We start from the raw sequence: 14,349 nt of genomic DNA on the forward strand, positions 1-14,349 counted from the left end.
TGGAGATTCTTTCCCCATCCTACATTAAAAAAAAAAATCCTGGCTCTGATTATATAGTAAACTCTACAAATAAACTAAATATGTATTGCTGATTATTAGTAAGATGTGTGTTATCAATTTTCCTGCTCTTTATTAACTTAATATCTTTAGTAAGTTGAAAAGAACACAAGAATCCAGAGAGTTTTCTCAGGCATTAAAGTAAATTTCAGTAGCTGCAGCTTCATATGTTACAAAGTATCCCCAGAATTATTTTTGTTGTTCAGTTCTGTAATATTTTTTTGCTGCTCATTATTTACAACAGGAAATCACAGTGTTTACAGCTGGAAATCCTAGTATTTTAATTTTTAGTTAAGTCCAAATTTCCCATACAACTTTCAGCAAAATCAACTATTTGGATTTTCCTTGCTATTTCTGAACTTTCTCAAAATCTAATTTCATTCTAGATATTTGTAATACTGTCTTCTGATACACAGACAACTTTCCAATTTATCATTTAGAGTATGATAAATAATATTCTGTTGTAAAATGATTAAAACACTTTTACAACCTATCTTCTTCCTACACTAACTAAATCTTTATCAGCAAACCACCTCTTGTGACAGGAAGAGGTTAAGATTGTGTTATTGAGGCCTTCTCCTGAAGTATCACCCACCACAGATATGCTAAAGCAAGAAACACTTTGCAGCTGAAAAATATATCAATAAACTGACAACTTCTTCTATTAAACCAGAAATACTATTAAACACCTAGATCAGCCATAGCTGATATAGCCAATGGTAAAAGAGATCAGGAACTATGGCCATATTTGGCTAAACTCTGATTAAAGATATGAAACACAATTCATCCTTAAGTGAGAACTAAGGCATACAATAAAATCCATTAGAGCAGTGTTGTCCAAACTTGGCCACTTTAAGATGAGTGGACTTCAACTCCCAGAATTCCCCAGCCAGCCATGCTGGCTGGGGAATTCTGGGAGTTGAAGTCCACTCATCTTAAAGTGGCCAAGTTTGGACAACACTGCATTAGAGGATTAAAAATAAATAAATAAATAGCTAGAGTAGTTGGTGATCAGATAGCCAGGAAAATAACATGGGCAAAGAGATATCTTTAACCAACAAAAAAATATTCACTTATCTAATACAATAAGAGATTATTTATACTGTGGATGCTTCAACAATAGCCCTCATCCATGCCACTGTTAAGCAAACATTAGCAGGCCATGGCAGAATCAGCAAAACATTCTTTGCATAATGTAAAAACCAGCTTGATTTGTATATAGAAGATGGCTTCTGAAAACACGGCTTTGTAAAGTGAAGCTTATGCATTCAGAAGTAAAGAGGGTGACTTCAAAGCCGTGTGAACTGTAGAGAATTCAATGGAGAGAACAGAAATTCCTCCCTTTGCAAAGCAAATTGAGGAGATGAGATTCTCCAGATGTGCCCTGCGTCATAATATCTGCTCCCTCTCCTGTGTTGCCGTTTGCTTTCTGGGAGAAAGTGAAAGGAAGCAGATGAGAAATCCAACGTGTATGCGCTGTCATTGAAAAGGAAAAAAAGCTACAGGGACGGAAGGTAATCCATTGCAGCTCCTTGCAAATTCCTTATAAAACAATCTTATTCCCTTAGAAAGAGATAGGGAAAAAATCTACTTCCTTCAACAGAAATAAACTATTCTGCAAGCACAGGAAGAAACATGCAGTAAACATGCCACAGCATTCTGCAGTTGTACCTTCTAAACCACCTAGTGGCTGTATTTGTGCAACACACTTAACACACTGTCTACATTCATTTCTCATACTATACAATAATCAGGCTCTGTTTGCGCAGTATATTAAGCCATAAAAAATATCCAAAGTTAATAGTAACCAAGTTAGCAACAGTACAAATGCAACCAGTCAACCTTTAGATGACCTAGTTAAACATGTTGCACAAATCCTGATGATATGCCTCAATTAATGCTCCGTACTTGCTCTTTTTAACCTGTCAGCAGTTTTCGATACCATCAATCATGGTATCCTTCTGGACTAGCTCTGGGAGTTGGGGGTGGGTGGCATGGTGTTGTGTTGGTTCTTCTTCTTCCTCCTGGGCCAGTTCCAGTCAGTGTTGATAGAGGGAAAGGTCCAGTCTGCAGCTCCTACTTTGTGGGGTGTTGCAGGGCTTGGTCCTTTCTTCCTTCCTGTATAACATCTACATGAGGCCACTGGATGAGGTCATCTGACAGTTTGGGATGAGGTATCACCAATTTACTGACGATACCCAGCTTTATATCTCCAACCCAGGTCGCCATGGATGTCGTGTCCCATTGCTTGGAGGCTGTGGGGCCCTGGATAGGGCACAATAGGCTTCGGCCCAAGTGGCATTGGGTGTTTGGTAATATGAGTGGTTTCTGGTGTCAGGAATCTTCCATTGTTGGTCTTGGATGTGATAGCACTGCCTCAGACAGATGTGGTGCATAATCTGGGGATCTTCCTGGGGCAGGTGGCAGCCATGGCTAGGTGGGCCTTTGCGCCCCTTCAAATTTATTTATTTAACAAATTTATTTATTTAACAAATTATATAGCTGCCCATCTCACAAAATGTGACTCTGGGTGGCATACAATATATAAAAACAATAAATATCATAAAACACTAAGTAAAAACAGAAAAACAATAAGATAAAAACTCAAGATAGCAGAAGAGACAACCATTTTAACAAACTTAACATCACCCAACTATCTTGCCAGCTCACCATGAGACCCCCAAGATTGATGGAAAAACCACATCTCGAGGGCTATCTGGAAAGCAAGTAGGGGTGGGGCCAATCTCACTTCAGGGGATATGTTGTTCCACAGGGCAGGGGCCACAGCAGAAAAGGCATGCCACCTGGGTCTCGCCAGACATAACTCTTTAGTAGATGGGATCTGCAGCATACCCCTCCTGCTCAACCTGATGGATGGATGGATAGATGTAACTGGGAAGAGGTGGTCCTTCAAATAACCTGGTCCCATTCCATGTAGGGCTTTAAAGGTCAAAAACCAGCACCTTGAACTGCACATAGAAGCCAACTGGCAACCAATGAGCTCACAGAACAAAGATGTAATGTGCACCATCTTAGGGGCATACATAATTGCCCATGTAGCCACATTCTGTACCAGCTAACCAAATCTTTATCAGCAAACCAGTTGCATCCATTCCTAAACTGGTAGGCCCTGCTCACTGTCACTCATGCTCTTGTGACCTCTTGTCTGGATTACTGCAACACACTCTACATGGGGCTGCCCTTGAAAAGCATGTTGAAGCTTCAACCGGTGCAGAATGAGACAGCACGGGTAGTAAATGATGCCGGTAACTTGGCACATGTAATAACACTACTCCATGAGCTGCAATGGTTGCCAGCGTGCTTCTGGCGTCATCTTTAGCCCAGGTGCTGGTTGTCAACTTTAAAGGGCTTCGGACTGGGTTACCTAAGAGACCATCTCTCCCCATTTGTTTCTACCTGTCTGATCCAGTCAGGCAGGATGGGCATGCTTTAGGTCCCATCAGCCAAAGAATGCTGGTTGGTGGGGCCTAGAAGATGTGCCTTTTCTGCCATAATGCACAGCTTGTGGAACATTCTCCTTCCAGAGGTCAGGAGGGCCCCAATCCTACTGGCCTTTCGTAAGGCCCTAAAGACCTGGTTCTGACCCACTTCTTGCTTGTGTTAGGGTTGTTGTTTCTTGGCTGCCTGTATTTTAATTTTTATAATGTTTGTTATTGTTTTTATTCTATTTTAATTCTGTTCACTTGGATAAACTAATAAATAAACAAACCCACATTCAAATATATGAAAACAGGATGTTAACAGCTAAGTCTGTGCAGTCACTAAAATGTAATAGGACTAAATAGTGGTCAGCCTTTGGAGAGGATTTAATAGAATGAATGAATGGAATAACCACTGAAATCATTTGATATGCTATTTTAGTACTGAACCAATATTCAGACCACTTAGTCAGGGAGGTGTTTTCAACTAATATGAAACCAGAAAGAATCTGGTAGCACTTTTTCCAACTAATAAAATATATTAAAATTATTAAAATCACAAAAGATTATGCCTTTTAATAACATTTGTTATCTGGGGAAAGTGCTACCAGGTTGTATTATCGAAGGCTTTCACGGCCGGCATATGATGGCTGGTGTGGGTCTTCCGGGCTGAGCACAGAGAGAACTGCTCCTGTCTGTGCTCCTGCACTCTGAAGATGCCGGTCACAGGTGCTGGCGAAACGTTAGGAAACAAAACTTCCAGAACACGGCCACACAGCCCGGAAGACCCACACCTGCTACCAGATTCCTTTTGATCTGGAGATACCATAAACTAAGACGACTCTCCTCCTACAATGACCACTAACATGAGTTGCTGTGATGTGAACTCCCAGGTGGCTTTTAAGGGAATAAAATATTTTTAAATTTTCTGCTCTCAGAATTTCTATTTATTAGCTCAAAAAAAAAAAAAAATCCCAGAAACAAAATATAGATTGTGCAGTGTCCCCACGATATAAGATGATACAATTCCCTCCAAAAGGAATCTGAACCATTACCTACTCCACACATCTGTTACAATACTGAACTGCCGTATTATTTAAATTTTTTATTCTAGGTTAAGTTTCTGTGAAAATAATGCAATGTAGTAATTACCAAAAATCAGCGCTTGAAAACAATGCAGTTAAGTAGCAGAAGTCAGCACAAACTTGCCATGAACAAGTTTTGCCAAATCAACTTTATCTCTGGTTTGGATCAGGTACTTTCCTTACTACATTGTAGGAAAGTTGTTTACATAATATATTTTGATTCCAGCAAAACATGTGATGAAGTACCTCAGTATTCTAATTAGCAAGCTAGTAGAGTGTGAGCCAGGTGGCATAAAATTGAATGGATGCTTAACTGGTCTGAAAAGAACACTCATTAATAGTAACTCATCAAATTGGATAGAGATCAAGATCCTAAGACATATTCTCTGTTGTTCCAAAGTTCAAAACATGGAATAATGGATCTAAGTTACCAAATATCTATCTATCTATCTATCTATCTATCTATCTATCTATCTATCTATCCATCCATCCATCCATCCATCCATCCATCTATCGAGAAATAATAGATACCTACCAATTGTATGTCAGAAAACAACTATCTAATAGTAAGAACAATTCAGCAATGGAAACTGTTATCCAAAGAAGTGGTGGATTCCTTTTCACTGGATGTATTTAAGTGTGGGTGTTGGACAACCACCTGTCTAGGATGCTTTAATATGGATCTTTGCACTGAGCAGGAGGCTGGACTCAATAGTATAAATGGTCCTTTCAACTTCTGTTATCCAGAATCTTCCCCAAACTGCCACCCTTTAGATCAGTGTTTCTCAATCTTAGCATCTTTCAGATGAGTGAATTTCAACTCCCCGAATTCCCCAGCCAGCCATGGAGTTGGGAGTTGAAGTCCACTCAACTTCTGGGAGTTGAAGTCCACTCATCTTAAAGTTGCTAAGGCTGAGAACCACGGCTTTAGATTATCAGCCAAAGCAAGACTTCCACAGCTATATAGTGACAATCTATTATGAGCAGATGGAATGTTACGCTATTGTTAATGACAACTTGCAGCTGTCTTTGTGTGTGATCTGGCCTCAAGTAAATTTAACACTAGAATTAAAATTGTCACTCTAATCAATATTTTCCATTTTTAAACTCTCAGTTTTTTACAGTTGTGGGAGGGATACCCTCAACAAGAAAAGTATCAAGGAAACAATGGTATCTAGGATAGAAGCCTAAGAATGAATTGCAGTGGGCAAGCAATGACAGATATAACTTGCTCTGCTGCATATTTTCCCTGTCTGCAGATGTGTCCCTTTGATCTCTATTAATGACTGGATTGCATTTTCTCCATTTAATTGTTTGTGGTTCTTAGGAATATGACTGTACAGTAGTGGAAAGACAATAAATAGGCCATTATTATTCCTCATTAAGTTCAGCTTTTCTTATTAAAAAAAACTGTTAATAAAAATACTCTACTTGTCTTCCACCACAGATCTTGTGGGAAAAGGATGTGGGGCAGGCATCCTGCCCAACAATTTTCCTGGCAGCATATGCAGTTTTCTTATCTAATTCCCAAATGAGCAAGAGTCCAATGGGCAAAAGTAAAAGGTGGATTTATTTTTAAGAATATGTTTCATTTTGACTTAGATTTCTGTCTTAGCTTTTCTAAAAATCTCAGAGCAGTTGACAACAAGATATATGACGTGAATCTTTCTTCCACCTCAACTTGTTTAGGAGTGGTATGTAAATTAGTCTTCTGGCTGAGGCTGAAGAGTGCTTAACATATAGGTTCCTTGCATGAATTGATATCAAACACCACGAATAACAAAGATTAGCAAGCCAGTGGGAAATAAGCAATTCCCAAGTATCCAAATGTTTATGATCAGCTCCTTTCTCAACAACAAAAGACAGCTTTTGGAACTACCTTCCCATAATAAGAAGTTTTTGGGTAAGGAGAAAGATACCTGATAACAGGATGTTCTCTGTGAAACCAGACCTTCGGTATGAATCTTACTCACCAATAACACATACAACTTTCTGCAAGTAGATGTCTGGGCATCTTCCCCACAAATTGAGATGAAAGGTAACATTAAAGGATAGTACTAAAAAGTAGAGTTCAAGAGAACATAAAAAATGGCTTTGAGAGGCTAAATGAAACAGATTTTGACTGAACTGAACTTTTGCTACTCATGGATGATTCAGTGCAAAATCAGATATTTTTACTAAGGACTTCACTAGAAAACTTTAAAGGCTTGTTCTACGTAAATCCTCAGCAGGCAGAAGGGATAAAGGTTATTGTGAATAAGTTCCCTCCCTCTTTTCTTTTTTTACTCAAAAGGTTAAAAAGTTACTTCATAAAACTTCCAAAAGTTATTCTCCCACAACATGAAATGAAAAGGCCACAACTTATGCTTAGGACGATGTTTATGCTCCAAGTCATAAATATTGCCCTGAAGCACTTGGCTTTGTCCTGATGTGTTCTTGAAGAGTTCTGGATTATTTTTAAAATATTATATAATTAATAAAGTTGAAAATACACCTTTAACAAACTAAAATAATCCAACAGAGATTTTGTTTGCAAAGCTTATGATAAAAGGCTTGATTTACAAAAACTATAAAGCATACCACAACTTTCATCATAGAAAACTTGACTGATTACGTGCCATCGAGTCAGTGTCGACTCTTAGTGACCCCATAGATAGATTTTCTCCATGATACAGAAAACTAAATACTGTATAGTAAAATTATATTCCTAAATTAACATTTTAACTTGCATCAGCAAACACTAGCTTTTATTTTTAATCGATTTACTCACTTAGATGTTTTTGTAGCCTATTACTACATTTTGTCAATGTTTCAAACTAAATAATTTAACTGCTTTTGTAGTTGTATACGACAATAATTTCACAAGAGGCTCCAAATTCATTTGCTTATCTATCCTATCAAACTGAATGAGAATTCAATCATAACCAATAACTCGCTGGGGGAGGGGGGGGAAGCACAAAAAAAATTGAAAAAGAACATGCATGAAAGATATTTTGAAAAAGAACATGCATGAAAGATATTCATGTCTTTCTAACATGGTGCAGATATCTGCAGATAACATGCTGTAAATTTTGTGCTTTTTTGATAAAGAAATAAACTGCCATCTAGTGGTTCAGTTGCAATCTTTCAAATTTTAGGTATATACATCATACCAAGCTAATTGTGTCTTATTCAATAAACCATGGTTAACTGAACTTTGGTTTAGGGATCATTACAACAAAATTATAATATCAGTATTTTAACTTGTCATACTTAGAGACAGAAGAAAGCTGCTAGATAAAATTAAGGCTCTCATAGAGTTCATGGAAAACATGAGATTTTCCAGCTTACACTTTCACTCCCCACCCCAAAAAACAACAGTTTTTTGACTATGTATTCTGGAACATTTTCTCAAAACTTTCTAAAAATGTTATTTCCTCTGCAGCTGAGAAGAGTTGGCAACATGTCCAGCTGCAGCCGCAGGAGCCAACATCAGCACATACACAAATACAGCATTTGTTCTGTCAGCAGCAAGCTAAAGGCATTAAATGAATATATAGATTTTTAGTAAGGTCCACAAATCAGTTAAGTTAAGAAACAATTTGGTATGACAGATGAAAGCCAGAAAATACAGGAGAACAGCAGTTTGGGAGAACATAGAAGAGAAACCAATTATTTCCTATTTGCTTCAGCATATGAGAATGGTGTAATAGTATAGGTTGGGTGGGGGGATCAGCAAGCTATGAAGTCATGCGACCTTCATCCTGATCTTACATGCAATTCTGCCAAGATTGAGGGAAATGTACATGGCAAAACAACTAGGGACTGCAGCCTATAATGCCTGATGATTTACTTGGTTAATTGTTCTACAGAACAGCGTTCTTTTTCACTTTTCTTTGATAACATCAGTTATATCAACTCATGAATAAGTTTAAATGAACTTCTGCAGTAAATATTATATTGAGGAATTTTGGTATATCTACTTATACTAATAAATATACAAAAACTTCAAGTTCTTCAATAATCCTAGAAGAAACTAACATACCGTCAACTTTTTTGTTTCTCCCACTGTTATCAAGTTAGTTGCACAACACAAGTTAGGAATGTTGAACTGTAAACATGCATCAGTATTAATACACAATTATTAGGCTTTTGAGCAATTTTTCCACTTGGTGTGAACATTTCAAAATACAAATAACATTCATTAATAAATGTAAAGAGTTGAGCTTATCTTCTGAGGATGTCAGGCCCAGCCCAAGAACAACAGTGAAACAGTCCAGTTGAGTTCAGTTCCTTTATTTGCTTATACCATGTAGACAGAACCTTGCCAGACTAAATCTATACTACTGCAACTAGTGGATACACCCTGGGAGATTCTAGAAAGTGGCTATCCTGAACCTCTTATATTTCCTACGTTGCACCTCCGGACTGTGTTGTCTTTTGTCACCCTTCCCTTCCTGGAATGCACCCCTCCTTCCTGATAGCCTTGCTCTCTGCTGAAATCCACCACATCACCCTCACGTTTGTAGATACATTCCACCACAGAGGACTATCAGTTTTACTTTCTGGTCTAGCTTTCAACCTTGGGATTTCCTGGAAGTCTCCCATCCAATATCTATTCATTTATTTATTCATACATACATACAACTTATATAGTTGCCCATCTCGTGACTTTATGTGGAGTACCAAAGTTAAAATTTAAAAAATAAATAAATAACACAGTTACATGTGCGCCATGCTATATCATATCCTTGGGGTAAAAAAAATAAAAGCATTCTAGTACAATCACTGAAGCAATAACTAAACAACTAGCCAGTGGGGCTCACCTGGCCCAAATGCCTGTACATTTAACGCCTTGCAAAAGGCCACAGGGTTGGGGCAACAGATCTCTGGGGGAATGCTGTTTCACAGGGCAGGCACAGTAATAATCAGTTCTGATCTTGCTTAGTTTTTTTCCAAACTATTATGCTGCTGCCTATAGGAAGAAATTAACATCCTTATTCTGTGTTTCCAAGATAAATCCTGTATTTGGACCTCCTATTTCTACTGGGAGCAAATCTGCCATTGGCAATCAAATGCACGTTTCTCAGAAGTACATCCTACATCTACTCGCCAGGTAGTAAGCCTTGTTGAACTCAATGGGACTTACTGTGGATAAAATAAGAAGATGGTACTGTTGGTCTTGTTTGTATCAAAACTAACCAGAAATGTCCTTTAATCAAAATATGCTATATAAATACAATCAAATCCAAATACTGAAAAGACTGGAAAGTATTCAATTCAATATTCAATCTTGTCATTTCAGTGTTCACCTGAATGTGAAAATAACAATATACCCCTTTGTAGCTTTATGGAAATGGTTTGTAGTGTTGTTTATATAAATGTTTGATTTCAGCAATAAATCAGCATCACAAAATTTATTCTGAATGCTAAGAGAATGGGACAGAGCAGCTAGAATCAAAGCACTTCTGGAAAAATGTAAATACACTTTTATTGTGTTTTAATATGCACAGCTGCTCATTTGACATTTCAGAACACAACTACCAGATCAAAAATGTGGTTTCTAGGCAAGCTGGAATCACAGCCCATAACTTAAATGAAGTGGCACAACACTGAGAAGCTGCCTCAGACCTTAACCGAAACTTTGCAAATGACCTTATGCCCATAGAGTCGCAATTTAAAAACCAAACTTTCAGCAAATATATTGGAAAAGAACCTAATGGCTAAACACTGGGGAAAAAATGAATAGAGATAATGCAAATACCTCCTGGTTATCCTTATTATGGTTTCCCCAGAAAATCTTGTTATAAAGGCATTCCATTGAGTTGCTAGAATCTGAACGATCAAAGCAGTGTCTATCCAAAACCTCCAGTGTGTGCAAAACACGGCTGATAGTAACCCCTGGATGAAAGGAAAAAAGAGAAAAAAAATGATGGTACATTCAGTCTGTGACATCAAAATTATTACAATTGGTTGAAAGAAAATTGGTATCTGTGCAATGTTCCTACAATAGGGCTTTCAGATTTTAATACTTAAAGAGGAATTTGAACCGATTTTACAGCTTTGATTAGAGCCTTCCTCTTTTCCAAAACTTTATTCTGGTTCCTGCTGCTTGAATCCTAACTTTTTAAAAAATCTTCTATCATTTTTAAAGTGATAGATTACTTCTTTGTCTAGAGGATCCTATCTGTGTGTTGTTTGATGGATCTCCACTCCACATACTTTTTTCTAGATTGTGCCTTCTTCCTTTCATCGCCAACCTATCTCTCTCTCTCCCTCTCTCTGCCTGTCCTAAGTGTTCCCTATTTCTTCATTAACTGCTACAGAGATGACAAGGGTTTGAAATGTGTTGATAGCTATAAAGCTAGCATTATTGCAGATGATAAACTTATTAGGAACTTAACTGAATCTATAAGCTAAGCTTCTCCAACCAGTGCTCACCATATTTCTTGGGCTACAGTTCCTATAACTCCCAGCCAGCATGGATAAATAATGGGATTTGGAATCTAAGACACTGGAAGGTACCACATTTGGGGAAGCTGCTATAGCATAGAAACCTTAAGAACCCTAAGAGCGTTAACTGAATATTATCTTGCACAAACTTTCAGAAAACTTTAAATGGCATTTATGAAATAAATTTTTGAGCATGAGTGCCTGTTCAGTTCAAGGGATAAAAACTTATCAGCGGATTGCAGAAAATACATTTTCTCTGGACACACTTAAATGGAAGAGTTTGTACAACTAGAATGTGGTCTCCCAAAGATTTCTGCTGTTTCCAGTTATATGTGAGAGTAGTGTACGAATGAGACTTGACTCTGAAAAGTGGAACAGAAGTCTCTTGGGAAAATGCACAAAAATACTGGAACAATAGAACAAAATGTATCCTTCAAAAAGTTGGTCTGCTTACCAGAGGAGAGCTTTTCAAAGGAAGGAAAAGAAAGATAAACGGATACATTCCCAGACTTCTTTCTCCTTTTTTCCTTAGGGACAAGCCATGGTTCTTAGGACCTCAGGGCTACAAAAGTAAATCCAGCTTTCTATTCACATCAAAAAAATCCTTCCAAAAATAATCTGGGCGTAGTGTTCCAACAAAAATTCCAAAATATGACAAAATAAGCAGAATTTTTTAAAAAAAGAGGCCAGGCCAGATGCTCACAATTTTTCCTTCTGAGAAGGCAGGCAGCTTTTTTCACTGATGTTTCGATACGTGGACAAGCAAAAATGGCCACTTCTAATTATCACTTTTAAAGCAAGCCCCCATCCCAAATGAAGGAAAAAAGATGGCCTCAAGTGAAGTTCAAATCCTGGTGAGTAAATGCACGTGTGTGTGTGCACGTGAGCACACACGTATGCAGTTCTCTTAGCAATAGTACAGAAGTGTTTCCCATTGCCTTGTTCTGAGATGTTTCCTTTCAACTTCCAAGTCTACCCCATAGCTCTGGAGGTTTCCTGTGAAACAGTCTCTAACCAGACCCAGATTAGCTTCCAAGCTCAAGCAAGGTTGGTGAGGAGCAGACACCTCTTGAGAAGCACCATACAAATTGGCATTATTGTTTGCCTCTTGGCAAAGTCCTGCCAAGTAGTGGGGAAGAAATTTATTTGGATGATTATGATAATTATGATGATGATTTTTGTCTAAATGAATACCACAGTCTAATCATCCAGGTGTGGGTTCCAATTATTCAGGTCTAGAATCACTGGGATTAACACCTAGATCATTAGAGTGTGATATTCAGACTCATGGAAATATCACTATGCATAACAACAACTATTACTACTATTGCAACCATTGTTTATCTTTAGATACAGTTTGTCTCAAACCCATGACAATATTTCTGAGGAATCTGAAAAATTGGCATAAAAGTAGCAACAACTATTTTTGCAAATACTCCTTCCAGACCAGCTCATCTTCCACACTCAAATGGACAATACCAATATATTTAGATTCGGGCTTTAATCCAACACTCAAAAGCAATAAATGGTAAGTAAGATGTAGTTACCACTTAGTTTTAAAAGTCAATGAATTTCACTGAGTGAAACACAGATCAATAAAGCCTTATGGTTTTTGCAACCCATTTTGGTCTCTACCTGCAGTTGATTCTTGGCACTTATCAAATGACCACCTTACTTCCACAGCACGGCCCCTTTGTTTGATCTGCTGTTCTACTTCATAAATCTTTGCACGAACCTATAAAGAGATGTTCCTAGTTAGTTGCTAGAAACACCCAATCTAAAATCTGTGTCAGATTTCTCTGCAGCTAGAAAGCAACAATTACACAATACATAATTACATAATGCATAATAAAAGGAAGCTATTGCTGGCTGGGCCAGAGCATGAGGGTACACATTTGAAAAATAAATGAATAAGGTATAGACAAATCACAGGAAATGGGAAAGTAATATACTCCCCCTTATTTATTCTTGTAACTTACAACAAAATAGCCTATTTGTCTGAAAAACCTTAACATTCATCTTCCTGAAAGTTCAAATCACATTTGTTAGCATTTGAAAGATAAGACACTACCTGTTAACCCATCATTATTCCTCTGCTGTAAAGCAACAAGCAAAATCCATTTGCAACAGTTCAGGGGAAAAAAATGTATGCCCTGCATTCTGCTCAAACTTACAGACATGGTATTATTTACATAGGCAGAGCAGGGCTAATCATCTCAATATGCCATAGAACTGTTCAATGTTTTTAATCAGTTTTTTAAATCTTTTAAAAATATACAGTATTGTGCAATTATTTCAATATTGTTGAAAACAGAACGTAAAGTAAAAATCAAAATCAAAACACAGTGACTTGAAAGGCTGCATATTTTTTCAAACATTTTAATATGAATATTGTTCATTGATTACATTTATATCCTGACTATTCTCTAGGAGTTCAAGGAGATGTATATTATATCTACTCATTTACCCTCATAATAGCCATCTTGTGAGGTAAGCTGTCCTAGGAGCTCTAAACATTTATCTAAGTGTAACTAACTCTTAATGTGGGAGCCAGTGTAGAAGTAGTAAATGTGTTGAACATAGAGCAGGTAACCCAAGTTTAAATCCTCAGTCAGACTTTGGCTCAGTCGCTCTCTCAGCTGAACCTACCTCAAACAATTCTTGTTGTGGAGATAAAATGAGGGGAGACACCCATGTAAGTCACTTACATTGGCTAATTGACATACCTTCTTCATAATCTGCTGCAAAACTATGTTAATAATTCTTTTAAAGATTGTTTTCTAATTAAATGTTAAATTTGTGTAAAAAAACAGCCAACATGGGGCCAACAGAAAAAAAAATTAATCCCAAATATCTGGCAAAGTACAGATGTATGATGTCTGGCTTATCATTCAATATTCCACTCTACATAAAAGCTACTAAAACAACAGTTTGATGATGATGTCATGGAGCTACTTCATTAAAATTGAATGAGCAAAGGTATTTCATAAGTCCTTCTTGTGGAAACAGCTTTAGGATATCACTACTGCCTTAATTCACTACATAGAGGTTGAAGTCTTCAAAGATTTTGACATTCACTTTAATGAGGAATACAACTGCACTGATATTAAAGATGCACCCCACCCCTTATAAATGGTGAGGCTTATATGCAGTATTTATGTTTTATTTAAATTTATACAATATTTGTCAATATTAGAAAGGGCAAAGGACTTGTATGGAACACTGGAACCATATGACCAATCAGAGCCATTCCATTGCATTTGAGATTCAGGATGTACGCACAACATTGGTGAAATGGTATCGTCACAGCCATAAGAGTTAAACATGTTTATATG

The 14,349-nt window shown here is 37.4% G+C and overlaps 1 protein-coding gene across 1 annotated transcript in view; it reads right to left on the reverse strand.

Moving 5' to 3' along the window:
• Positions 1-14,349, reverse strand: part of MED12L (mediator complex subunit 12L) — a 190,729-nt gene that overhangs the window by 143,845 nt on the left and 32,535 nt on the right. The window contains exons 9-10 of the mRNA XM_088132176.1: positions 12,650-12,749; positions 10,326-10,462 (exon numbers count right to left, since the gene is read on the reverse strand). Of these exons, the coding sequence (XP_087988302.1) occupies positions 10,326-10,462; positions 12,650-12,749 (237 nt within the window). The remainder of the gene's footprint in view (positions 1-10,325; positions 10,463-12,649; positions 12,750-14,349) is intronic.

Source organism: Python bivittatus, unplaced genomic scaffold, assembly GCF_059951505.1.
Source record: "Python bivittatus isolate LINGU-HERP-01145 unplaced genomic scaffold, Pbiv_v1 ctg000980_np1212, whole genome shotgun sequence".
Lineage (NCBI taxonomy): Eukaryota > Metazoa > Chordata > Lepidosauria > Squamata > Pythonidae > Python > Python bivittatus.